Genomic DNA, 24,348 nt, shown 5'->3' with positions numbered 1-24,348 from the left:
TAGATGTGTGTCGAATGTGTCACACTGAACACTTGAAGTGTGTGCCACGGATTTTAGGTCAATTCACCTCGACACCTTCACTCAGCAACACGAAGACTAGGTTCGAGGGTGGGGTATCCATGTTTGGGGTCTGCGGGGCGTCCAGGTCTGGGGTCTCCAGGCCTGGTGTGCACCCCCCGCCCCTGCGTGGGCTTCTCAGGCTGGAAGAGCAGAACTGCCCGCAGGCACAGCTGCTGCGCTCCAAGGGTGGTCCCTGGAGCAGCCAGACCCACAGGAGCCGGGGCTCTGCATGGCCTCAGAGCCAGAGCCCCAGGGCTGAGCCTTGTCACGGGTGGCGCCACCCGGGTATGGTGGGAGAAGCCAGGGAGGGGTCACTGGTTGTTTCCCAGAGGTCAGACCAGCGTCTGGCAGGAGAGTCGACTCGGTGGGGAAAGGCCCTCTGTGCAGGGAGCTGGCCTGGGTGCCCAGGGCCTCCGTGGGTGTCCCCATCCCCACTCAGCACCTGCTAGATGCTGTGGAGCCGGAGCCCGGCTCCCTGCCAGGCCCTGCATGTGCCTCATTTTGTACTTACCTGCTCCACGTTGGGTGGCCTGTGGCCGCTCTGTGAGCGAGGGGCACCTGCCTCAGAGTGAACCTGCCAAGTCCAGCCACATCTGGTTTAGGTGACATTTAGAGGGGACTCTGGACCTTGATGCGGGAGTGACGGGGGCCTGCGGGTGGGGCCATGGTGGGGAAGTGAGGCCTGGGGGCTGGGTCGTGAGGCAGGGTCCTCTCTCCTGGTCAAACCCTTCTGAAGAGGCTGCTTCCTCCCAGAAGGACTAGCTGGGGGTCTCCTGGGGTGTCCGGCACCTGGCCCTGGGTTTCCAGCCCAGCGCTAAGAGAAAGGGCTGCCATCCTTGAGGCCCCATGGTGGCCTGGGCAGCTGAGCGCAGGGTCGGGACGCGCTCACACAGAGAGGCCATGGGAAGGCCTGAGGGGCAAACACCTCACTTCCGAGCCACGTTGGAAAACAGGAACATCACCAACCCTCACCACACAATGGCTTCTCTGAAGACCCGGAAAGTTCTGAGAAGACATACCTGCCACTCACCCAGACTGGCAGCCAGACTCACCTGTCACAGGCTGCCACCTGGGGACAGAAGCCAAGGGCAGCGTCCCAAAGCCGGGCCAGGCCACGCTGCATGGAAAAGGGACAGAATCTACCCGAACTCCAGAAATGGAGCCCCATTGTCCATCCCAGAGTCAGAAAAGCACCCTGGACATCTAGGGAGGGTCAAAGCCCCAAGACAGCGTCTCTCGATGACCCCCTGCACACGTCCCCCCAGAAAGACAGAGGAAGGAAATTGTAGGTGCCCATGAGAGACAGGAGGGGACTCCCATTTCCCTCGAGCAAGGCCTGGCTCTGGATTCACTTACGCAATCCAGCCATCTGTGCAGGAGAAGAGGCACAGAGCCGTCCCCACCACACTTCAGCATGTGGTTTATGCAATGGCGGATGGCCAGCCAGGGGCCCCTGGGAGACAACTGGAAAAGGCCCACAAGGCCGACATCTCATCCCGGTTGTCCCTGGTCACACTGGAGAGGAAATGAAGGTCTCCACAGCCCAGGAGAGTGAGGCTGCAGGGGAAGTTTCCAGAGCCAGTGAGGAGAGCGGCCACAGGGCTGGGGGCCACCCCACACAGGCCACGTGAGACAGCTTGGCAGAAAGGGTGACTTCCGGGAGGCTGGCGAGGACTGCTCCACCAGAGCCACAGCACCTGGGCTTCCTGGGCAGCCCTGGGCCCTGGGAGGCTCGCAATCAACAGGCTCTGCCCCCGGCTCCGTCTTCCCATTGTGAGGCCAGCACTGATCTCAACACTGCCCCTCTACATAGCACCACAGGCAGACCCTGGAGCAGCTCACACTGCCCGCTGCCCACCTTCTGCCCCCATTTCCTGGGGCCTTTCCCCAGCCCTCTCTTCCTGCCCCAGCTGCTGGGGAGAGTCCTGCTGTGAGGATGGCCAGCAGCCAGGCTTCTCACTCTAAAGCTCTGGGCTGTCCCTGGTCCACTGAAGGCCCCGCTGCCCTGTGCCCTGGGTCTGTGTCCCCTGCTAACTGCTCCCAGCTCCCCCCACCCTGCAGGCTGAGGGTGCAGAGCAGGACGCGTCCACACATCCTGGTCTCCTCAGAGTTGCTGTGGGTCTGGAGGACAGAGGCCGTTTGCTCCCCAAGCACAGCATGGGATCCTCTCAGGGTAACACAGTTCTTTGGTCAAATGACATCGACAACCAAAACCAAGATTTCCATGTAGGAAGAACAGAAAGCGGATCGGACCCTGGCAGAGATGTAGACAGCCACACTGGCTGAGACTCAGCAGCCTCAGGTCCACGAGATTCCTTGGGTGCTGGGGCTGTGAGTTCAGACAGGGTCCTGGCAACTCACAGGACGACCCGGGAAGTCACACGCCCAGAAGGCATGGTCAGCCATGGGGGCAGGCTGCATGCTGGGGTGTGCTTGGCTGGAGCTGGTGCTCCCAGACCACACCGTCCCCTGAATCCAAACCTGGAACCCCTCTGCCTTCTCTGGCAGCCAGTGAGGCGAGGGGGACATCCTGTTCTTCACCTCAGCAGGTCCTCTGTTCCACCGCCTGGCCTAGAAGACCCCACCTTCGTCTCTACCACCCACTGGAAAGTTCCAGAAGGTCAGAGGAAGAAGTGGAAGTGTTTTCTCCATCCCTTTAGGAGAGTCCAGCTTCTGTCCCGGAAAGTGGGGTTGCTATGGGAACAGGAGGAAATGCTGCTAAAACTGGAAGACTGTGACATTTTGCAATGGGAAAGTGGGTTGTGGAGGCCAAACGAGTCTTCACAATGCAGCCCTTTTTAGCCACCTGGCTGAAAGCCAGGGACACAGGAGGCAGAAGACATGCAACGTGGCGTCTTCACGACCCACAGATCTGCCTCCTGCCTGACCAGGAATCTGTGTCAGTCAGCCTGTGTCAGGCTGTGCTACAGCAACAAGCAGCCACAACACCTCAGGAGTTCAGAACCTGTTTATTCCTCATTCAGGCACATGTGGGCTTGGTGATGGCTTTGGCCCAAGTGCTAGAGCAACAATCTCCCTCTGAGATGAGCCATTTTCTTGGCAAAGAGGGTGTTGTGTCCCCCTAAAGCTCACATGTGAGACACTACAAGAGGGTTCAGGGGTGAAGGAACGGGGTTAGGAAAGCCTTGATCTGACCCAAGCATTGATCCCCCAATAGGGACTAACTGGGTGGTGACTGCAGGTAGGTGGGGTGTGGCCGGGGGAGGTGGGTGCTGGGATGACCCTCTGGGCTTGTCCTTGGTGAGTGGAGCCCTCTCTGCTTGCTGGAGCCCTGTCCTGAGCTGCTGTCCTCCTCCACTCCCAGCCCACTGTGAAGTCCTGCCTCACTGGGCCCCAGAGCAGCAGAGTTGGCCTTCTGTGGACTGAGCCCTGAAACAGAGAGCTCCAAATACACTTGTCCTCGACTGCTCTCGTCACTTGTCGCTCCCCACCCTGGGCTGACTCATGGCTCAGGACCTCCCCTCAGGAGAGAGGAGCTGGCGGAGCCATCGGACCCGTTGTGTGACCTGTTGTATGACAGCTGGATTCACGTGGACCCACCCCGGCGCCTCCGGTGTTTGTGTGATTCAATGACCCCGTGTTCTCTTCTAAGCTCCGCGCCCGTCACACACTGCTCCTGTCACTGCCACCATTACCTTGCTGCAGGTGTTGGTGGGCCTCCGACACCTCCCACCAACATCTTCCGGGGGTCCTCCTGGAGTCACCTGCCCTCCCTGCTGGGTATGTGTGTCTCCCTCTCCCCTGCTGTGACCAGGGCTGGGCCTTCCTGTTCTCACCCCTGCCCTCTCCTGGGCCTTCAATTAGTCATAGTTCTGTCCTCCGCAGGCCTGTCGGACCTTCTCCTGGGGAGTCCAGAAGGGCTGTGAGCCTGCATGTCCACAGTGCACTCGAGCTCCTGGACACAGGGAGAATGGCAGCACCGTCCACCCTGTCCCGAGGCCAGCCTGCGTCGGCCACAGCTCTCCGGGTCTGTGAACGTCCTTGGCAACTCGTCTCTCAGCCTCTGGCCTCTGCATCTGATGAACAAGCAAACCAGGCTGCTCGCAGGGCCTGGCCAGCCATCTCCTTCCTGCTCTCCTCCCTGCTCCAGGCTCCCACCTGGCCCTTTCCCACCTACCATTCTTCTCTCAGGCCTGGAGGCCCTCCAGAGCCCTGCCAGGTGTGCTCTCCTGGGGACCACCTTCCTGTGGCTCTGGCCACAGGTCACAGTCACATGTTGGACATCCATGCTCTGATGAGTGTCCGTCAGCATCGTGTATTTGCCAAGGAATCCCAAGTGATGACCAGAGCCATGTCAGCATTCCACAGACGCCTCCTGAATGTCACCCGCACAGCAAGGCATCACACTATGCCACTCTTGAGATAATCGATGCCCTTCCCAGTGGACATTCAGGTTTCTGAGGGTTTTTTTTTTTTTTTGCTGTTATAAGATACTTTAATAAGTACTTGTAAATGTGATTTTCCCCTTTAAGTCCTTTAATCCAAGGTTAAAGATAGAGGTTCTTGGTATGAATTGCCAAAGTGCTTTTGAAATACTGTTACATAATCTTTATGATGATGTAAAAACCCTTACAATTTGATGGGAGAATATTGTCTTCATTTTCATTTCCTTGGTGAAAATGAAGTTTTTCTACCTTGTAGCCCTCTCTCTATCTGTTCCACATCCTTTGTTCCTTTAACCAGTTTTTAAAAAAAATATTTACTTTTTAGTTGTAGGTGGACACATACCTTTATTTTATTTATTTTCATGGGGTGCTGAGGCTCGAGCCCAGGGCCCTGCACATGCTAGGTGAGCGCTCACAACCAGTCCCCTATCCAGTTGAGTTTTTAGCATTTTTTAACTAAACCACATGATCTTTTCAAGTAAGGTCAGTCCATCGCACCCCAGGCAGCAGTCCCCCAGGTTTGCCTTCATGTTCCCGTGTGTTGGATGCTCCAGGAAGACTCTCTGACCGTTCCTTTACCGGCTGGTTCTTACGTTGCTTCTGGACGCACAGTGGTTCTAGAAGAGCGGTCTCTAGGCCAGGGCATCGTGTCAGCCGGGGCCTGTGAGAGGCAGCCTGTCCTAGAAGGCCTCCCGGCAGGGCCTCTGCCCAGCGGGGCAGCTGGGAGCTGGGCAGTCTTGCTCGGGAGCCGGAGCTGTCCTTGCAGGACCCTTCTGGTGCACGGCAGGAAGGACTGTACTCCTTTATTGTGCTTCCTTTGAGTCCTGTGAGCAGGGAGGCTGGCCTCCGTGCACCTCACTTTTTAAAACCCAGCTTTATGGAGACGCACTTCACATACCATAAAATCCACTCGTCTGAAGTGGGCGGCTCAGCGGTTTGTCCCCTGTCCCTGCTGAGCCAGCACCGCTGTCCTCAGAGTCAGGTTCCATTTCAGTGACCTGCCTCTAAGCCCTGGGTGCCCCTGGCTCATGCCGCCGCTCTGCTGGCAGTTCCAGAATGCTGCCTCTGGCTTCCACGACCTCTCTGTTTCACTTGTGTCCACTGCTGATGCCCCTCTGGGAGAGGCTGCCCTTCAGGTGAACATCACACGTGTTGGATGTCCAGCACTGACCACACACACCATCCATCCCCAGGCAGTGCCACAGCCACATCACCCGCAGCTGCGGCCCCCAGGTGAGCACTGCGGTCCCCACCCATCTGCAAGGACCTCCCAGGGGGCTGTGGCTTCCTCTCTAACCTGTACATCTGGGGATTCTTGCATTTTCTTGTCATTTCCAATTGCAGCCCATTGTTTGCAGAACAGATTGTGTGTGATTTCAATCCCCCTTTAATCCATGGGCACTAATATTGGTGGAAAACTCGATCTTTGCCAGAGTGGCCCAGGTGCACTTGATAAGGACCTGTCGTCCACACCTCCCCATTCCAGCCACTGGCCATCACTGTGAACTGGCCTCCTCCACAGGTCTGCAAGTTTTTTTTGGTGGGGGAGTGGATCCCAGGGGTGCTCTACCACTGAGCCACATCCTCAGCCCCTTTATTTATTTACTTTTTTTTTTTTTAACCTTTGGTAATAGGGATTGAACCCAAGGGCACTTAACCACTGAGCCACCTCCCCAGACCTTTTTTATTTTTTATTTTGAGACAGGGTCTCACACTAAGTTGCTTAGGGCATTGGCTAAGTTGCTGAGGCTAGCCTTGACCTTGTGATCCTCCTGCCTCAGCCTCCTGTGTGCCATGGTGCCCAATTTTAGAAGTCTGAAAATCAACCAAACCTTCACTCACTCACACACACACACACACACACACACACAAATCTTCTCAAGAGAAACTAATGAGCCTCAATAAAATTAGCAGTTGACTTCATCAGAAAAGTGAGATGAAATTGACTCTCAGCCCAAATTCTCTATCTATCTAGTGGAAGTCTTCAAAAATAGCAAAGTTGAGGCTGGGGTTGTGGCTCGGTGGCAGAGCGCCCACCTAGCCAGTGCAGGGGCACTGGGACAATCAGGAGCACCACATAAAAATAAAGGTATTGTGTCCATCTACAACACAAAAATATTGAAAAATAGCAAAGTTCAGACATTGCCAGATGAACAAGAAATAGAACAATTCACCATCAGCAGAATCGCCCAAGAGTTTTCACAAAGGACGCAGTTGACTTGGTCCACTGAGGATAGGACCCTGTGAGGACTACAGTATGGCCGTCCTCAGAGACTATGGCCCTTTTGCCTTTACAATTGCCTACAACTGAGCACATGCAATCGTGCTGCTGGATCTGCAATGTGCAGAGACCATTGTGTGATTCTCACGAGAGGGAGGGAAGTGGGGAAGGAGCGGCCATCTCACTGTGTAGGAGCCACTGAGGGCCACCCTCATGGGGTGACACCAACAGGAAAAATACATACAGTAAAATCTGTAGCAAGGGACTTAAACAAGGTCTCCTCACCAAAGGAGGCAGCGGGAGGGAGGATCGGCCACAAGCCTGGAGACACTAAAGAGCAACCCATCTCAGGGCACCTCATCAAGAGACAGATGGCAGATGCTCCAGAGAGCAATGGTCCTCCAGCCACAGGCCCTGGCCAGGGGCCGCACCGTAGATTCAGAGACAGTGAGGTGGGAAGGGAAGGGACGGGAAGGACCAGGAAAGCAGTAGCCCACAGAGAAGTAGCCCAGCGAGAAGGGGCAGTCCCCCAGCAGACAAGAGCCACTGCCTGTGCTTGAGAGCAGGTGTCCGGCAACAGCAAGTCCTGCTGAAGCGAAGCACACTGTACGATCTACTACAAAGACACATGGCTACAGATTGGTGGCACCTGACAACAGAGCCTCACAATACTTGAAGCAAAGCCTTGCGGCCAGGTGTAATGGTACACACTTGTAATCCCAGGGACTCGAGAGGCTGAGGAAGGATGATGCAACTTTAGGGCCAGCCTCAGCAATTTAGCAAAATCGTGTCCCAAAATAAAAAAGGGCTGGGGATGTGACTCAGTGATAAGGTGCCCCTGGGTTCAATTCCAAGAAAAAAAAAATGAAATCGGTTGATTTAGTTATTTTGCTCATTGTTGCATTGTTCCAACAGAAGGGTGTCACTAAGCCCCCACTCATTTTGGAAATTGGTTTTGTTTCCTTTTAATTATTATTATGTTTTGATATCTTACAAGGCAACTTTGTTATTTTTTCTAAAATTTCTTAACTATTCCCACTTGGTGGCTAATTTTTCAGCTAATGTTAGAACCATTTGCCAGGAAAGATTCCAATGGGAATCAGAGGCTTTGTTTGCAAGCAGACCACGGTGGTGCATCCAGGTCCCTCCCCTCCCACTCTCTGTTCAGGTAGATTCCAGATTCCCTTGAAGGTGCCCTGGGCACTCCAGAATCTCCTTGTGACTGTGAACTGGGATCAGTGTGCCATGTTATTATTCCTTTTTTTTTTTTTTTTTTAAATAGAAAGAAGAACCTTCTGGGCCATTTAGTTTGTCCTTCAACATTCTCAAGTCAGATAAGCTCAAGGCCAGAAATATCCTTTGATCTGTTCTCAAATGTTTTCAGGCATAAAAGAACAATTCCTTACCTGTCACTGAGGCAGAGTCCAGAGGTTTGCTTTCTCTAAGGGAGGGGTCTGCTGGTTGGGGTAAACGTAGGGCCTCCTCAGCCTCCCGCACCTGGATGCCTGGCCAGCCATCCCACACCCAGCTGGGCTCTGGCTCCGTAGCACATGCTTCTCCACGAAGTTGCTTCCGTTTGCTAGCACAGGGCCGCTGCCCTGCGAGGCTGCCTCTGTGTGCTGAGGCCTGGGGGTGGGGGACAGGTGCTGTGATGCCCATCTCCCCCACCTGTGACCCTGCTATGCAGCTTCAGCTTCCCTATGACCAAAATATCCACAAGAACATCTGAGAGAAGGTTCACTTGGGGCTCAGGTTTCAGGTCTCAGTCCACAGATGGATGGATGGATGGCAGGTGAGACAGGGGGAAGGGACTGCTCACAAACGGTGGGGTCGGGGAGCAGGGAGTCAGGGTAGGGTGTGCAGGGAGGGCGCACCTTCCAGGGAAGCCCCATGAGCCAACCCTCCAGCACAGGTGCCACCGGTCCACTGCCACCCCCAGGGCATCCACCCCAGGATGAGCCCCTTCATTTCACCCTGGGGTATTCCTGCTGTAACAAGGCTTCGGGGGTCACCTCACATCCGAGCAGTAACAATGACACATATCTGTCCTCTCTCCCCCTGCATCCTGACACAAAGGTCCTAGAACCCTTTTATCTCCGGGGTGGCAGGGGTGCTAGCTATCTATGCCCTTTGTCCTAACATCTGGCCTTTGGCGGCTCCACGTGGACAGCTCGTACTCTCTGGGGTGTTCTCAGGTGCCCTGGCTGGGCTCCTGGACTCAGGCTGGTCCTTGGAGCTCTCAGCCCATTCCCAACCCTCCAGCAGGGGCAAGGAGCTGGAGACGCATGGTGCCTAGTGACAGAGCTGCTTAAGACTGCCAACTGTGGGTTCTGTGGGGCTTTCAGATTGGTGGGAGAGGAGAGGGTGGTGCCCCCCTCCACCTTCCCTGCAAATCAGTCTGCACATGGTCGTCCCGGGTTCTGAGAGCCTGTTGAGCAACTTACCAGGCCCAGGAGGGGAGCGAGGGGACCCCCACTTGCAGCCTCAGTGACTCAGGGATCCACTAACCAACTGCTGTGTGCCACCTCTAGTCAGTGTCAGAACTGAGCCAACCCCAGGTCACAGCCGCGCCGTCGGTCATTGGGGAAAGCCCCCACACATCTGGCCTCAGAAGTGAAGCAGACAGTGGAAGAACGAGAGGAGAGAGAGAGAGAGAGAGAGAGAGAGAGAGAGAGAGAGAGTGAGTTGGTTCTCCCATATTCACCGTCCCACGTCACAAGGGAGAGGTGTTTGACTCTTGCCACTTAGAAATAAACACGGTACCGTTTTTCAACTAAGCAGGCAGGAAGGTTGCGTCACCTATGAATCTAACTTCAGCCCAGAGCAGAGGGCCTCACAGAACAGCTGCCGCGTGAGGAGGTGGGTCTGGCAGGGCTCAGAACCCGGAGGACCAGAAGGACCTTACACTGGGCACATGAGAGTATTCGTGCTCCAAGTCTTCAGAAAAGATCATTTTATTTATTTTTAGATAAAAGAATTTTAAAATAACTTTGACAACTTGAAAAAAAATATATTGAGTGTGTTGTTTTTCATTAGAGAAAGCCTGAGCCTTCAAGAACAGACTGTGTGACTCAGCGAGGGCCACAGAGTACAGGGGGGACCCCAGTGGCAAGAGGAAGCCCAGGCAGCGGCCTTGCCAAGCAGGAGCCCAGGGCGCAGGGAAGGCAGATGGCCCAGGGCCCTTGGGAGGCACCCCTCTGGCAAGAGGACGCCTCTGCTCCGTGTGGCCGTGTACCGTGTCCCATGGTGACGGTGGGACTGGGGACTGGCAGAGTGCGGTCCAGAAGAGCTTCCTAAAGCTCCAGTGGTGCATAGTGATGTAATCAATGCAGTACTTAGAGATCTGCAAACTGACAGCTGGCAGGCTTCGCAGGCTGTGAGAAGGGCTGGAGCCAATCTCTGTAACCAGGGGCCACCGCATAAGAAGCCCAGGGCCCAAGGTGGGGCCAGTGTCCACGCTGCACAAGGCTCCCATGAGTGACACTCCGGACGTCTCGAAAAGACTGATTCAAAACCACTAGTTAAATCCTAGTCATGGCTCTTCCCTGCCCTCCTCCCCAAACAACCTCCTCTCAGAAATACAGCAGGGAGGGACAGAGTCCAGGCAAGAAGCGGGGAGCTGCTCCAAGGCACCAAGTGTGCGGCAGTCTCCAGCCCCACAGGACAGCCATGGGGGAGACGAGATCTGCAGGGTCGAGGACCTGGGGGCTGCCTCTCTTCTGTCCTCCCGCATCCTGAATTCAGATAAGCTCAACATCCAGAAACGTCCTTGGATTTGTTCTTTCTCTGATGTCTTGTGTCCTTGGGATCAAAGCCTCTTTCCCTGGCACCGAATAAAGCCCAGGGAGGGGTTTTGGCCATGTAGTCCTCTGCACTGAAGGACTTTGACCCACCGCTATCTTCATACTCCTGGACGAGCTCCTGGAAGCGGCCGTAGTCGATCCACGTCCACCATTCTCCCTCGATCTTAAACTGGGAAGAAATCAGCCTCAAGTCAGAAGGGGAACCATCCACAGGGAAGGCACTAATGCACCTGGTTTTTCTCCCTGTCAGGTCAACACTTCCACATTCCACACCTGGTTTCCTGCAGCATGGGCAGGCGCTTCCCCTGGGCACTGCAACCTGCAGCATGGGCAGGCGCTTCCCCTGAGCACTGCAACCCGCAGGCCGAGGACCAGCTGTGGGATGGGAGATGTCCTGGCCCGGGTGGGGCTGTGGGAGCAGTCTTGCTGACGGGCATCAAATTGCCCAGTGCTGCCAGCGCTCAGGGCCCAGCTACCCCAGTCCTGCGGCCACCTTCTGTCTGGCTGGATTTTTGTGGCTATTAGCTGCATCTGACAGAAGCCTTTTTATTACCAAACTCCGCTTGAGTTATTAGCAAAAGCCCTAATCAATGCCTTCCAACTCTGAAATGCTAAATGACTCCAACCAGCCTTTCCAGTCCAAAGTGCATACAATACCTCATTAGCAGAAAGCCAATTCAATAAAGAGGAATAATCCAATTTGTACTCTTAAGGAAATTGCTTCTCAAAAGTCAACGTGGAATGAAGGCAAAGCTGAGGCAGCTCTCGGGGAAACCAGCTGAGCTGTGAGGGCTCTCCCCCGAGCGCCTGCCTGGCAGCACCGTGGAGAGTGTACCCGCTGTGCTGAAACCCACCGTCGACAGTTAACTGTCTCAGAAATGAAAACAGAGCCTGATTAACTCCATGAACCAAGTCAAGCAAGAGCTTCCTGGTCCAGCTGAAAAGGAATTATTGAAAATAAGCAGGCTCCTGGGTTTGGAATTTACTGTGGCATCTAATTTCTTACCCAATAGCTCTGAGAAATCTCCTTGAAAGACCATTCTTTGAAATAGTGCCCCCAGGGCTCTCTGCCTTCATCTCTCCCACACCGGAGGCCCTGACTGTTCTCCACCCACTACTGTGGAAGGAGCTGACCCTTTCCCCTGGTGCTCACACCCATGCCCCACCATCTTCCTGAGCAGCTCTGCCACCAGGGGCCCACATCACCTCATGAGGCCACCATCTTCCACTGACTGAGCCAATTCCAGCTGTGGCCTCCCCCAGCTGCTGCTGTCTGCCCGAGTCTCAGCCCAGGGTGGTAGAGATGGCCACCCATTTGAACATAGGCACCCGCGGACTCCAGAGAGCAGGCCCCACCTCCCAGGCTCCCATGCTGCCTGTCTGGTTTGCACCAGCTTGCACGTCAGGTCCCTGTCCTTTCTCTGGGAAGCGCCACACCCCCATCCCTTTAGCCCAGGACAGCTCCTGTGCCACAGGTCCCTGCTCCTGAGCTGTCCAACGGTAGCACCTCACAGCCCGTCTGCAGTGACCTCCCGCACTGCCCACCAGCCAAGATTAGGCCGAGAGGAGGCCCTGACCCACCCTGTAGCCATCACTCAGGACACTGAGGCCAGCCCTATCCTCCTGACCTCTAAGCGAAGCTAGAAGACCAGGGTGGAAAAACCCCACCTGCTCACTGACGTCCTTGGAGACAGGACGGGACTCTGCTGCTACGGGCTGCACAATACAGAAAGGACCGTCTCAGTGTGTCCATGCAGAAGGCCCCCGCACTCCTGTGGAGACAGGGCTCCCTGACCAGCACAGGAGGAGACGCATCAGCGTACCTCAGCAGTGAGGCCCCCAAGGCTGCCCTTTGCCACTCCCTCCCCTCCACGCCTGTGCACCTGGCCCAGGCCCTTTACAGGTGACCACAAAGCACCTGGCATGTGCCCTGGGCAGAAGAGGGGACAACGATCACCCAGAATGTGGCCCCACGGGGGGCCTCTGGGGCTCCCAGCTGTGTCTGTGAGAACAGGCTACACAGCCCTCCTTGCTGTTCCTGTCCCTCTGGGGTCGAGCTCCAGGTCTAGAGTCTGGCCCCTCAGCCTTCATGACCCCAGGCCTCCTCCTCCTCAGACTTATCAGTGATCACTGGCCACAGACAGCCTGAGGACTAAAGGGTCTGTCTGGACTAGAGCAATAGACCTGACTCTCCTTTTTATACCAGCCTACGGTAAAAAACATATTTTATAGTTCAATCTAGGAGGTACACACGTGTGTGCACACACAGACACATACAAACACATAAACAGCACAGAGACAGACACACAGACACAGACACACACACACGCACAGACATACACACACAGACATACACATGCAGACACATACACACACAGACACATTGAGACACACACACGCAGGCAAAACCCATAAACTATTCTACATGTATCACAAAACTGCTGGCTGCACCTCAGGAGACTGGCGGACTCTGGGTGCTGGGAGAAGTCCAGCCCTAGGGGAACCCGTTCTTACTGGTTCTGGGCCTCCAGCTGGTTCGGAATGCAGAAACCAGGTACACAGACCTGGCAACTGGAAGCTGACGCCTGGCATGTGCCACTGAGAACACAAACCAGAAGGCCCTGAGGCTCTGGCTGCCGCGGCCTGGCCAGGAGGACTGTCTACAGGGTGGGCCTTCCCAGCCTGCAGTGGCTGCCTTCTGGCTGTGTCCCGCGCAGCCTCTCCTCGGTTTGGGCTCGGAGAGGGTCTCAAGGACGCAGGTCCACCAGACCAGGCCCACTCCCAGGTCCCATCCAGCCCCGTCTCCATGCAGCCACACGAGGGGTCAGGGATGGGGGTGGCACAAATAGTCCATAATAGGTTGATCTGAAATGAACCCCGAGTCATAAGACCCCAAAGACCTCTCATGACAATTTGAGGACAGAAGTACCTGATACAAAGAGCTCAGAGAAAGTCGTACTGTTCATGTAAAAGGTCAAGTTAAGTATGACTGACGCAGACACTGCTAATGACAGCAGCGTAAACAGGGACATTAAATCCAAATCATAAAACTGGAGGCTTAGTGTCCTGAGACATGAGGTCATCCCGCCTCAAGAACTCTTCTAATCCAATGCACGGGAGGTGGTCTATGCAGAGTTACAAACTCAGAAGGTCACGGATGGTCTCAAGGCACGGGGCAAGGCAGTGAGGCACGGCCCTGACTGATGGAGCCAGGCTGTGCAGGGCAGTGCGCCCTGGCCCTGCCTCCCTAGAGCCACCACGCTGCTGACCGAGGGCCATGCTCACTGCTTCCTCTCCTTCCCACACAGCAGGGACAGCACAGGGTCTCTGACACCAGGGTGTTTAAAAGATTATGTTCACTGTGTTCCCACGGGAAACCCCACTAAGTGATGGAAAGGTCTACCATGGAGCCCGGTGGCAGCGGAGGAGACCCAGCAGGACCCAGGCTGGGCACCACAGGGAGGACGGGGCCCCCAGTCCTCCCACTGCACTGACCTGCGTGCAGCAGAGCACTGTCCAGCCCACAGAAGTGGGCCCTCCACAGGGTGGAGGAGGGTGACATCTGCAGACACCCAGGATCTCACCTGTCGCACACTCAGTAGTTCCCGGGAGGACGTTTCCCATGAAGTAGGGACAAGTCAAACAGAAACACACGACCCTGGAAACCAGAGAGCTCTCACGGGGAGAAGACAAGGAGACCTGGACAGAGAGGGACCTGCCCAACACAGGGGGACCAGAAAGTGTCCCTGGAAAGACAGCTCCGAGAGAGGGACCTCATGGGAAACCCAAGATGCTGACAGTCCAGTGCAGACTGCCCTGGCAAAGAGCCTGAGGGATGAATCTGCTAAAGAATGCAGAAACCTAGACATCATCCTCGTCATCGTCTTCATCATCATCACCATCACATACCAATTAGCTCCAAGGAAACTGAAGGTGTCATGGTCTGGATCTGAGGGTGTTCCTCAAACCTCCCGTTATTGCAGGGACGTTCAGAGGTGAAATGCCCAGATGTGACAGCTGTGACCAATCAGTCCGTCCTGGTGTGGGCTGGTGGGCTGTGGCTGGAGGGGCTAGTTGTGGGGCTGCCCTGCCTCTTTCCTGGCCCCTGACACCCACATGAGCTGAGCGCCCCGCCTCCCGCCTCCCAGAATATGCAGCCTCACCTGGGCCCAGAGCAATGGAGTTGACCTACTATGGACTGAGCCTCTGAAACTGTGACCCCAAAATAGATATCCCTCCTCTGAGCTGCTCTCGCTAGGCATTTTGGTCCCAGCAATGAAACACCGCTGGGCTATGCTGGAAACAGAGCAGCCACCAGGGCTGTGGCTCCATGGTGAACAGGGCTGCGGCAACAGGGACGCAGGAAGCTACCTCTGCGCAAAGCCGCAGCTCAGGCCCCACAAATAAGCGGAAGCAGGAAGGAGCCTGAACCTCTGCCTTAGTTCCACACCGTCCCCTCCACTACTTTAACCGTGTGACCCACTCAGTGGTGCACAGGGCAAGTTAATCATTTAAAATAAGTGTCTGTCTAAAAACCAGCAGTGCAGGGTCTCTCAGCTCCCCACACCCCTACCCCTTCAAGACCGAGACAGACTGCAGGGACACGGGCTGTCAGCACTTGTAGCCTTCAGTGTCTTGCATCTTCAGGAGAGAGGCAGGCACAGCACCCACCCTGAGGCCATCCACATACCTCAAGGGAACTGAACTGCCCCCTCCAGGGTCACAGGTCTGACAGATGCCCCAGCAGCAAATGGTGACTGTCCTTGCAGTGGGAAGGCCCCCCTGGATCCCTCTGCAGAACCAGAACAGGGTGTTCCCCCAGTGCTCAGCTCCACCAGACTGAGACTGGCGCAGCCCCCTGCCCAGCTCATCCTCTGTGCAAACACAAGGTACCTGTTGGTCCTGAGGACGGACATGGGGCGGGATCTGGCTCTGCCTCCTCAGCATGACCTGCAGATCCAAAGTACCTCTCCTGCCTGTCATGCTTCTCAGACTGGGGTTGGAAGGGTCCCCTCCTTTCCTGTGTCACAGGGCACCTGGAGGAGCATTGGTGGAGTTCTTCTATGAGGGTCTGATGGAACCTGGCTGAAAGCCCATCTGGTCCTGGGCTTTTCTTTGGTTGGCTTCTGACTGTCGTGAGCCACCCGTGGGCTGTGTGTGCGAGCTATGCGCCCTGGAGCCATATGAGGGGACAGGCCTGGTGTTGCACACTGACTGGGCTGTGCGACATAAGTGTGCTCTCCTCTCCCTCTCCCTATGATCCCACACAGCACCTGAGATGGGTGTCATGTGCGATGTCAATCAATCTGCTGACCACAAGACGCCACGAAGCAAGGCTCCACCTTTGAAACCTACCCCCTGCCTTATTTGGTAAAGAACATTCCATCAAGCTCCTCTGTGTGTCCTCCTACAAAATAAAGAGATTCCAGGTGTGCGCTCTCTCTTGCCTTCCAGTGTGGAAGAGGACCCTGGAGGTCACCAAGCAGTCCCACCCACGACCTGGGAAACTCATGTGCACGTTTTTTGCATGATTTCTTACTGTTTTCTTCGTTCCTCTGAACCCAGCTCATCTCCTCAACAGGGGCATCTGGCGAGATCTGATGGCATCAGCAATTCTACTGCTTGAAACTGATCTGTTTAAATTTTTCTGTTTTCCTGATGCAACTTGGGCAGGTCATATGTCTCTAGAAATGTCATGTTTTCAGATTTCCTATTTTATTAAAATGTAAATTTTTAAAATAGTTTTTCATTATCATCCGTATTTCAGTAGTGTGTAGAGAATCAGATGTAACTGCGTTACTATTACTGTCCTTGATGGAGTCTGCCTGCAAACAGGATATTCTGTCAAGGTATAGATAGGTAACAGCGGACATGCTTGAAAACGAAGTGTCTGCTATCCTTGGGAGGACTTGCCTGCAAACGGGATGTTCTGCCAAGTGGGCTAGGATGGCACTGAGAAAAATTTTATTATCTGTTCTTAACAAAGAGCAGAGCTCAACATACTCCGGGCCGAGAATAGATTAGCCATGAGAAGCGGGTCACTTCTGGTTAGAAAGTAAAACTTCTGTATGCTATGTTTAATTAGCTGAAAGACCTCATTTATTGATGTTGGAAGGCTGTCTTCTTTGTTCACAATACTATAAAAAGATTGCTTGTACACAATAAAGAACTTTTTTCCTGCTGCTGCTTCACTTGCTCTGCTTCTTCTTTCTTTTCCCATGCTGACCTGCACGTGAATTACTGCAACAGTACTGTCCGTTGGGATATTTAGTTTTTCATAGAGCATTTTAGTGATTTGAGTTTTCTCTTTCTCTTCATTAGTTTGGCTAAGGGTTTATCAATTTTATTTATTTTTTTCAAATAACCAACTTTTTGTTTTGTCATTTTTTTGTTTTAATTTTATTGATTTCAGCTGATCTTAATTTTTTCCGTTTTCTACTGCTTTGGGTGTTAATTTTGCTTTTTCTAGGTCTCTGAGATGCAATGTTAGGGTATTTATTTGTTGACTTCCTATTCCTTCAATGAACGAGCTCAGTGCAGTGAGCTCTCCTCTTCCCACCAGGCCTGCAGAGACTCTGAAATGTTGGATCTCTGGTGGTTCCTCCCTTTGCTGGTTTTCACTTCTATTTTTCATTTTTTCTTCACGAAATATTTTATTGATGGGCTGGGGATGTGGCTCAAGCGGTAGCGCGCTTGCCTGGCATGCGTGCGGCCCGGGTTCGATCCTCAGCACCACATACCAACAAAGATGTTGTGTCCGCCGAGAACTAAAAAATAAATAAATATTTTAAAAAATTCTTTCTCTCTCTCTCTCTCTCCTCTCTCACTCTCTCTTTTAAAAAAAATATTTTATTGAGTATGTTTTGGGAGTTCAGTTTTATCAGAGATTTTCCCTCATCTTTTGAGACTGTCATGGGATTGTCACTCCTGATTCTGTGTCACACTTACTGATTTGCTGAACCTTCCTGGCATCTCCGGAGTGGGCCCTATTGACCATGGTGTGGCCTTTGAGGTGCTGTTGAATTCTGTCTGTAAGTCCTTCATCAAGAACTTCTGGCCTATGTTCGTCAAGGACATTGGTCTGGTTTTCTTTTTGTTGTGTCCACATCAGTCTGTAGTGGCAGGATGACACTGGCTTTTGGGGATGCGTCCCTTCTGCCTGGGGGCTTGGGCCTTGGGCCTGATCTGGGAGCTCCTTGCTGGGAGGCCGTCACTGCCCTGTGCTCACTGCGTCCATCTACCTGTCTGTTGTCTGTATCCTCCAGGTTTGCCTCTGGTGGACCACACGTCCAGCAGTCTGCCCACTCCTCAGCCCTGCAGTCTGTTTTCCACACTGCTGTCCACCTCCAGCACAGGGCAAGGGCCTGCCTGGGCTTTGCTGCTGCCCCCAGGCCTGGTGTGTCTCTGGGCCGACGCCGTCTTTGTCCCCAGTGCACGAATCTGCTTTTCCTTCACACCCAGGTGAGCAGGACCAACCCCACCCACTACCTTCACCTCCCTCTTCACTCAGTGGCAGATGGAGACTGGGTAGTGGCCTTCCTTCCAGGCGCTTGGAGGCCTCTTCTGCCATCGTCCTGCACGGTCTCTTCTTGTCTCCTGCCATGTCTCATTACCATGGTCTGGTTTTAAGGTCTGCTGATGAACTTAACAACCAGCAGCATTTATTACAGTCACCGCAACAAGCATCATACATGTGTTAATTCACTGAATCTTGACAGAGGCTCCCGACTCTTAAATACTGTTTTTTCTCTTATTCCAAAGGTGGAAACTCAAGCTAGAAAAATTCAAGCCTTGCCAAGGACGAGAGAGGCCCAGCTAGAGTTCAGTCCCAGGTGTCTGGAGGTGGAAGGCTGCTCTTGCCAGCTCTCTCCACCTCTCAGGAGCAGTACAGTGGTCGGCCGCCATGGGGAAGCCGGCTATGCCCTGAAAACGGGCAAGTGCTCTGTGCCAGCTCACCCAGCAGCACTGCCTTTGAGTTCTAGGAGAGTCTGCCAAGCTTGAGGCCCAGCAGGCAAGTGAGCACTGGTCAGAGACGGGTCTCTGGGAGCCAGAGAGTGGCTTACACCAGAGGGAAGGCGGAGCCAGGCCTCTGTCTTGGGGTAAGAGGGACTGACCGAGGGATCTAAAAGCGAGCCCAGCAGGTGAGGCTAAGGCAAAAGGAACCGCCCTGAGCGCTGCAGTCCAGGGACCCCACACACTGTACCTGGGTCCTGAGCGGAACAGTTAAGAGGGTGCGTGCCTGCCGGTAGGAGCCAGCTTCACACTGCTAGAGCGGCACTTACACATGAGCACGGGGGAGGCCAGAGTGGTGTGTGCAGCCAGAGTCTAGCATGCCCCATCAGCACGTCCAGGGGACACCTCAGAGGCCATGCACAGACATCCTTACAGACCTGAGGTCAGAACACACACACGCTTCCCCACTGCCAGCTGGGAGAACCCAAAAGACACCAGCAGCAATGGGCACCCCTGCACATGAATCTTGGTCCTTAATACCATTCAACAATGAAAGGAGCCAGGCTCCCAAGAGAAATGGCCGACTTTGGGGCTGGGCAGGAATATACACAAATCAGCCTAGAGAATCCTAGAGTGCCAGAAGAAAGAAGGGTTGGCGAAAATCAAACAAATCAGGAAACCCCACGTTGCTGTCAGTGTGGCAGGTGGGCCCAGGAGCCACTGAAGAGCTGACGCCAGGACAGCGCCTGGGGACAGCCCGCAGGGGAGGAAGGGACAGCCCTCCTGACATGTGGGCTGCCCACCACGGCTTCTTCCTGGAGAAAGCAGCAAGGGGCGGGGAGAGCTGTCCCACAGGAGAGGCCTACACTCTGCCGTGGCCCCTGACGGAGGCAGCAACAGCGTCACCCACCATGCTGGCGGTGTGCATGTGCCCTGGTGTGCCGCCACGGAAAAAGCTCCAGGTATTGGGATCTTTCTCTTAAAAACACACAGTCAAGCCTCATAAGGAACACAGATTCCAACAGTGGGCGTCCCACAGGCCCTCAAAACTGACAGGCCATCAAGTAAGGAAAGTGAAACACTGCTGTCCCCTAGAGGAACCTAAAGAGACGTGACAGCTGGGTGTAATGTGAAGCCGAAGACAGCAAGAGGACAGGAAAGGAGGCCTGAGGAACTCCAGACACCCTAGGGACTTCAGTTGGAGCAGCGCACCACTCTGGTCAAGGACTCCAACACACCACCAGCACCAGCACGAGACGCTGACCACAGGACAAGTCCAGGCCGTGCTCTTCTTTTTAACTAATGTATGCCTTGGCTGTGACGGGCGGTGCTGCCACAAATACTGAAGTGGCTGGGTCCCTCCAGCATGCTGTAGTCGTCTAGATGAACACTGAGTGGTGGGACGCTGGCCCTAGGTGGTTGCATCCCTAGCTTTTTGAGGACTCCCTTAGTGCTTTCCAGGGTGACTGTGTGGACTTGCAGGCCCACCTAGGATGTGGGCGTGAACCTCTGCCCACATCCTCACCAGCACTTCTTATTGTGGTATTTCTGACCACTGCCATCTATCTGACGGGAGTGAGAGGAGATCCAGTGTGGTTTTGGTATGCGGTACCCTGAGTGCTAGAGATGCTGAACATTTCTTCATATCCATTGGCCATTTGCTTTCCTTTTTTCAAGAAGTTTCTATTTAGCTATTTTGCCTATATGCTGATTGGGTTATTTGGGGTTTTCTGAGTTCTTCATGTAGTCTGGGTATTAATCCCCTGTAGCTGGCAAGGATCGTTCCCATTACAGGCTCTCTCTCTGTATGCTCATTTCCTCTGCTGTGCAGGACGCCGACCCACTAATGATTCTTGGTTTATCTCCTGAGCTAGAAGGGTCTGGTAAGGAAGCTGGTCCTACACCTATGATGGACTGTTGATCCCCCTATGTTTCCTTCCCGCAGTTGCAAGGCTCCTCATCCAATTCCGAGGTACTTGATCCACAGTGATTTGACTTTTGTGTAGGTGAGAGGCAGGGATCAGGTTTCATTCTTCCTCATATGGATTTCCAGTTATACCAACGTGATTTGTTAAAAGGGTGTTTTTTTCTCCCACCTATATTTCTGTCCAGCGCCAGATGGTGGCAGGTGTGTGGACTGTCCCTGTCCTCTGCTCTTCATGTCATGTTACCATGTCTTCATGTCTTCATGTCATGTTACCATGATGCCAATACCATGCTGTTTTGTTACCACAGCTCTGGGGCATAATTTAATATCAAGTGTTGTGAGTCCCCTACTCAGGACTGCTTTGTCTATTCTGGGTCTTTTATTCTCCCAAATTAATTTTAGGACTATTTTTTCCTAGTTCTGTGAAGAATGTCCTTTGCATTCTCATGGGGATTGCACTGAAACCGAATACTGCTTTTGGTAATGTGGCCATCAGTCTATATTCTTAATCTCCCTATAAATAAAAAGCTGCTCTAAAACATAAAGTCTGTTTTTTAAAATAAGCAATCAAGTCTTCAAAAACCACCACGAGACTTCTGCACGTGTGCCCCTCACCAGGGCCTTGGCTTCCGTGGCAGAGAGCCACTAAAACAGGCTGTGGTCACCAACGTGTGGAGAGGACTGCAGTGTTTCTGAACTGAAACTACCAGGGTTTATTGGATTCATTGTGGTCTGATGACCATGAACCAAGTTCCGCGGGTTTCCCCACCTAAACACCAAGCTGCCTGCCTTTCTGCTGTGAGGCCAGACGCGCTCAACTGAGTGCCACATGGGTTCTGCTTTGGGTCCCCGATGAGCCTGCCTCTTGCCAGCAGCAACACTCCCACAGGCCTGCAGTGTGAGCGAGGGGCAGGATGGCTGCTCTGGAGACCAGCTACTGAAGGGCACTCACTGCAGCCAGGGAGACTGGCCTGTGGTGCAGCAGGCGGCTCTCCCCGCCACCAGGGGGCGATCTGGGCACTGACGGGCTGCACAGATCCTAACAAAGCGCTCTGGAGACTACACCTTTGCTACTCCTGCAAACTTCACGCAGGATCTCTGAAGGTCATCTAAATGTAAATATTAACCAAGGCCTGGGATCCCTGTAGAATTTTTTTTCTTTAAAAACTCACCTTACATTTTGGACTACATGCTCTCCTGGATCAGAAAGTGTTTTAATTTTTGAAATGAATAAATAAAAAAAAAAGCCACAACTGGAGAATTTTCAAAGTTCTGTTTTATGGCAATATCCTTATTTCTGCTAGTCAACTTTACCAGAATCAGAAAAATACGGCATATTAAATAGGAGAGTGTTCACTGGGGAGATGGAAACCCAGACCGCAGGGGAAGGCAGCTGGGTCCGCCCAGGGGCAGCAGAGCCCTTCCCCTGGGTCTTCCTGGGAGCTCCGCAGACTCCACACAGTGGAGGCAGAGGTGGAGGCCGCAGGCCAGGGAGCGGGGCTGCAGAATAGCAGGAGGAGCCTCTCAGCCCATGCAGGCCTTGGAGATGATGCAGAAGCACAGTGGACATGATCGAAACACAACAGCCCCACAGACACTTCTCTCTCTGGACAAAGAGAAAAAGAGGGCAGCCCAACAAGAGAGAACACTTCACCCAGGCCAAGAGGACAGCTGGCCTCTGCCCACCCGCCTGCTGGGAGGTGTAGAGAGAGTTCAGGGAACCCTGCCCTTCTCCCAGCAGCGGCATGGTGGAACTCACTCAGGGCAGGAGTTGGACCTCCACCCCTCCCCTGCAGCACCGGGAGACCCCACATACCAGAGGCCAAGGAGCTGAGTGGAGAGTCCGGCATCATGAGGCCTCCACCCTGCCCCGTGGTATCAGAGGAGGCCATGTGGGCAGCAGAACGAGGTGGCCCGCCTTCCCCAGCAAGCTATCAGAGGGGGCTGGGGGGACGGGGTTCAGGCTGCCACCCTGGCAGGAACAAGGCAGCTCCCGCAATCCAGTTCCAGGCACAGAGCCCTGTTAGGTCCCCAAGCCCTGGGAACTCTCCTCGCGGGACCTAAGTAAGTCTTCTGTTTCTTGTCAGTTAACCTTCAACAAAGCTCCTTCTTTCTAAAAACCAGGGCCACAGAACTGGCTTCTGTGCACGCACCAAGCTCTGGCTCAGAGTCAGACCAGTAGAGGGAAAGCACAGAGCCGACTACAAACCTTCCTAACAGGGCTCGAAGCTGCCTCCACCTGAAAATGAACATGCGCAAACACCTGAGGGAACAGTGAGAACGCTCCCCCCAAGACCAGGAGAAGGTCAGCAGTGTACCACTGACCGTGCTAGGCAGTGTGCTTAAGTGGAGAAGGAAGGAAGAGGCACACCAACTGGGAAGGAAAAACAAAACCGTCCCCATCTGCAGGTGACACAACAGTCTCCACAGAACACCCCAAGAAACCTACCAACAAAACAACCAGAAGAATACGGTGAGCGCAGCAAGGTTGCAAGATGCAAGACCAACACCAGAACGAGTTCTACACACCAGCAAGGAATGCCTACAAGGCGAAACGGGAGAGCGCGCCGCTCTGGGCTCAGGCCAGATCTGACAGAGCATGTTAGGACTCCGAAAATTACAAAATGCTCATTAAAGAAACCAAAAGTCTGCATGAATGGAGCCAAAGAGCAAGTGCTTAGGATGCAAATTAAGATACAATAAGATCTTGTGGAGGGGACTCTTGGCTTGGGCCTGCAGGTGCTGGGAACAGGAAGCAGGATGAGGCTGGGCAGCGTGGCCTTCCTTCTGTGCCTCCAACTGTGAGCCAGCCTCCTGCTCACTCTGCACAAAGACCTGCCGAGCCTGCGAGGAACCTTCATCTGAAAGCTGGCAACACAAGGTCAACAAGCCCCAAGGTCACCAACCTCTTCAAGATGGAAGGCACCAGGATAAGAATGAGATTTCTGAGATTCCAGGAACAGCGAGCCATGCGGGCCGATCACCCCATGATGGTGCTCTCCCCTCAAACACAAATGTCAAGCAGGCAAATAGGCGGCCACTCGCCCTAGCGAGTCGCTCCTGGGCCTTCATTCCCAAGAGAGCAAAATTGCGTCCACAGAGGGAGGGGTCCCAGATGGCTGGCGGAGGGACGCAGCGCTCTTGTTGCTCCATAACCCAGGTCTCAACTAGTGAGAACACTGCTTCTCTGAGGGTGACAGAGGACCCTACACAGCTGCTCTTACGTAGAAATCACCAGCGCTGTGCCTGCGCCCAGGGCTCCAGGCCTCAGTATTAGAGCAGGCCTCCTGACCCCCAGCCCACACAGGGCGCAAGGGCCTTCGCAGAATAACCACATCAGCACCCTGAACTCCCAGACGCCACTCCGCTCCAATCAGCTGCTACCCACCCATAGGAACTCTGGCGCCACTCCCCTGTGGACCCCCAACGACCAACGTGGTGAGGTTTCCCAGTGGCCTCCATCTTGCGAGTCGGCAGCTCCAGTCACAGTCCCCACCGCACAGGAGTCTGCCTGCACCTGGGGACGTCCCACAGCTCTGGAGACGACCAGGAGCCCCAACACTGAACTTCACAGAGCTAGTCTCTGAAAACACGTCGCAGTGCCATAGCCAGGCTCCCCCACCCTGCCCTCCACCCTGGAAGCAGCCCGGCTCCATCTTGGGTCATCTTTCTCACCGTCTTTGGTGGGGGCAATTCCCAGATTGGAACTCCAGCTGGCCAGGTACCTGGTTTCCAACTCCCCGTCTCCCCAGTGGCTAGTAAGTGCCAACACAAAACAGCTTTCAGTGGGACAGGTGAACAGTGTGACCCGGTGCTGCCCACAGGAGCCACGGTGAGAGAGGTCCCTAGCAGGAGAGGCTGCAGAGGGACCAGGATCCTGGTGAGAGAGGTCCCTAGGAGGAGAGGCTGCAGAGGGACCAGGATCTGGGGAATCTTCCAGATGCCCTGTACCAGGACTGGCCCTCCCACTGTGGTCAC

General features: G+C 54.2%; 1 protein-coding gene across 4 annotated transcripts in view; it reads right to left on the bottom strand.

Annotated features, from left to right (window-relative positions):
• Positions 1 to 9,621: 9,621 nt before the first annotated feature.
• Positions 9,622 to 24,348, bottom strand: part of LOC308651774 (S-adenosyl-L-methionine-dependent tRNA 4-demethylwyosine synthase TYW1-like) — a 108,797-nt gene continuing 94,070 nt past the window's right edge. The window contains exons 16-17 of one of the 4 annotated variants that reach the window (XM_081299246.1): positions 12,159 to 12,206; positions 9,622 to 10,659 (exon numbers count right to left, since the gene is read on the bottom strand). In XM_081299246.1, the coding sequence (XP_081155372.1) occupies positions 10,438 to 10,659; positions 12,159 to 12,206 (270 nt within the window). In that variant the 3' untranslated portion in view covers positions 9,622 to 10,437. The remainder of the gene's footprint in view (positions 10,660 to 12,158; positions 12,207 to 24,348) is intronic. The other 3 variants (XM_081299245.1, XM_081299247.1, XM_081299248.1) reach the window with 3 other exon arrangements.

The sequence above is a fragment of the Spermophilus citellus genome (genome assembly GCF_964194105.1).
Source record: "Spermophilus citellus genome assembly, chromosome: 6".
NCBI classification, from domain to species: Eukaryota; Metazoa; Chordata; class Mammalia; order Rodentia; family Sciuridae; genus Spermophilus; species Spermophilus citellus.
The sequence above is the reverse complement of the archived record's forward strand: the minus strand, read 5'-3'. Positions and strand labels throughout refer to the sequence as shown.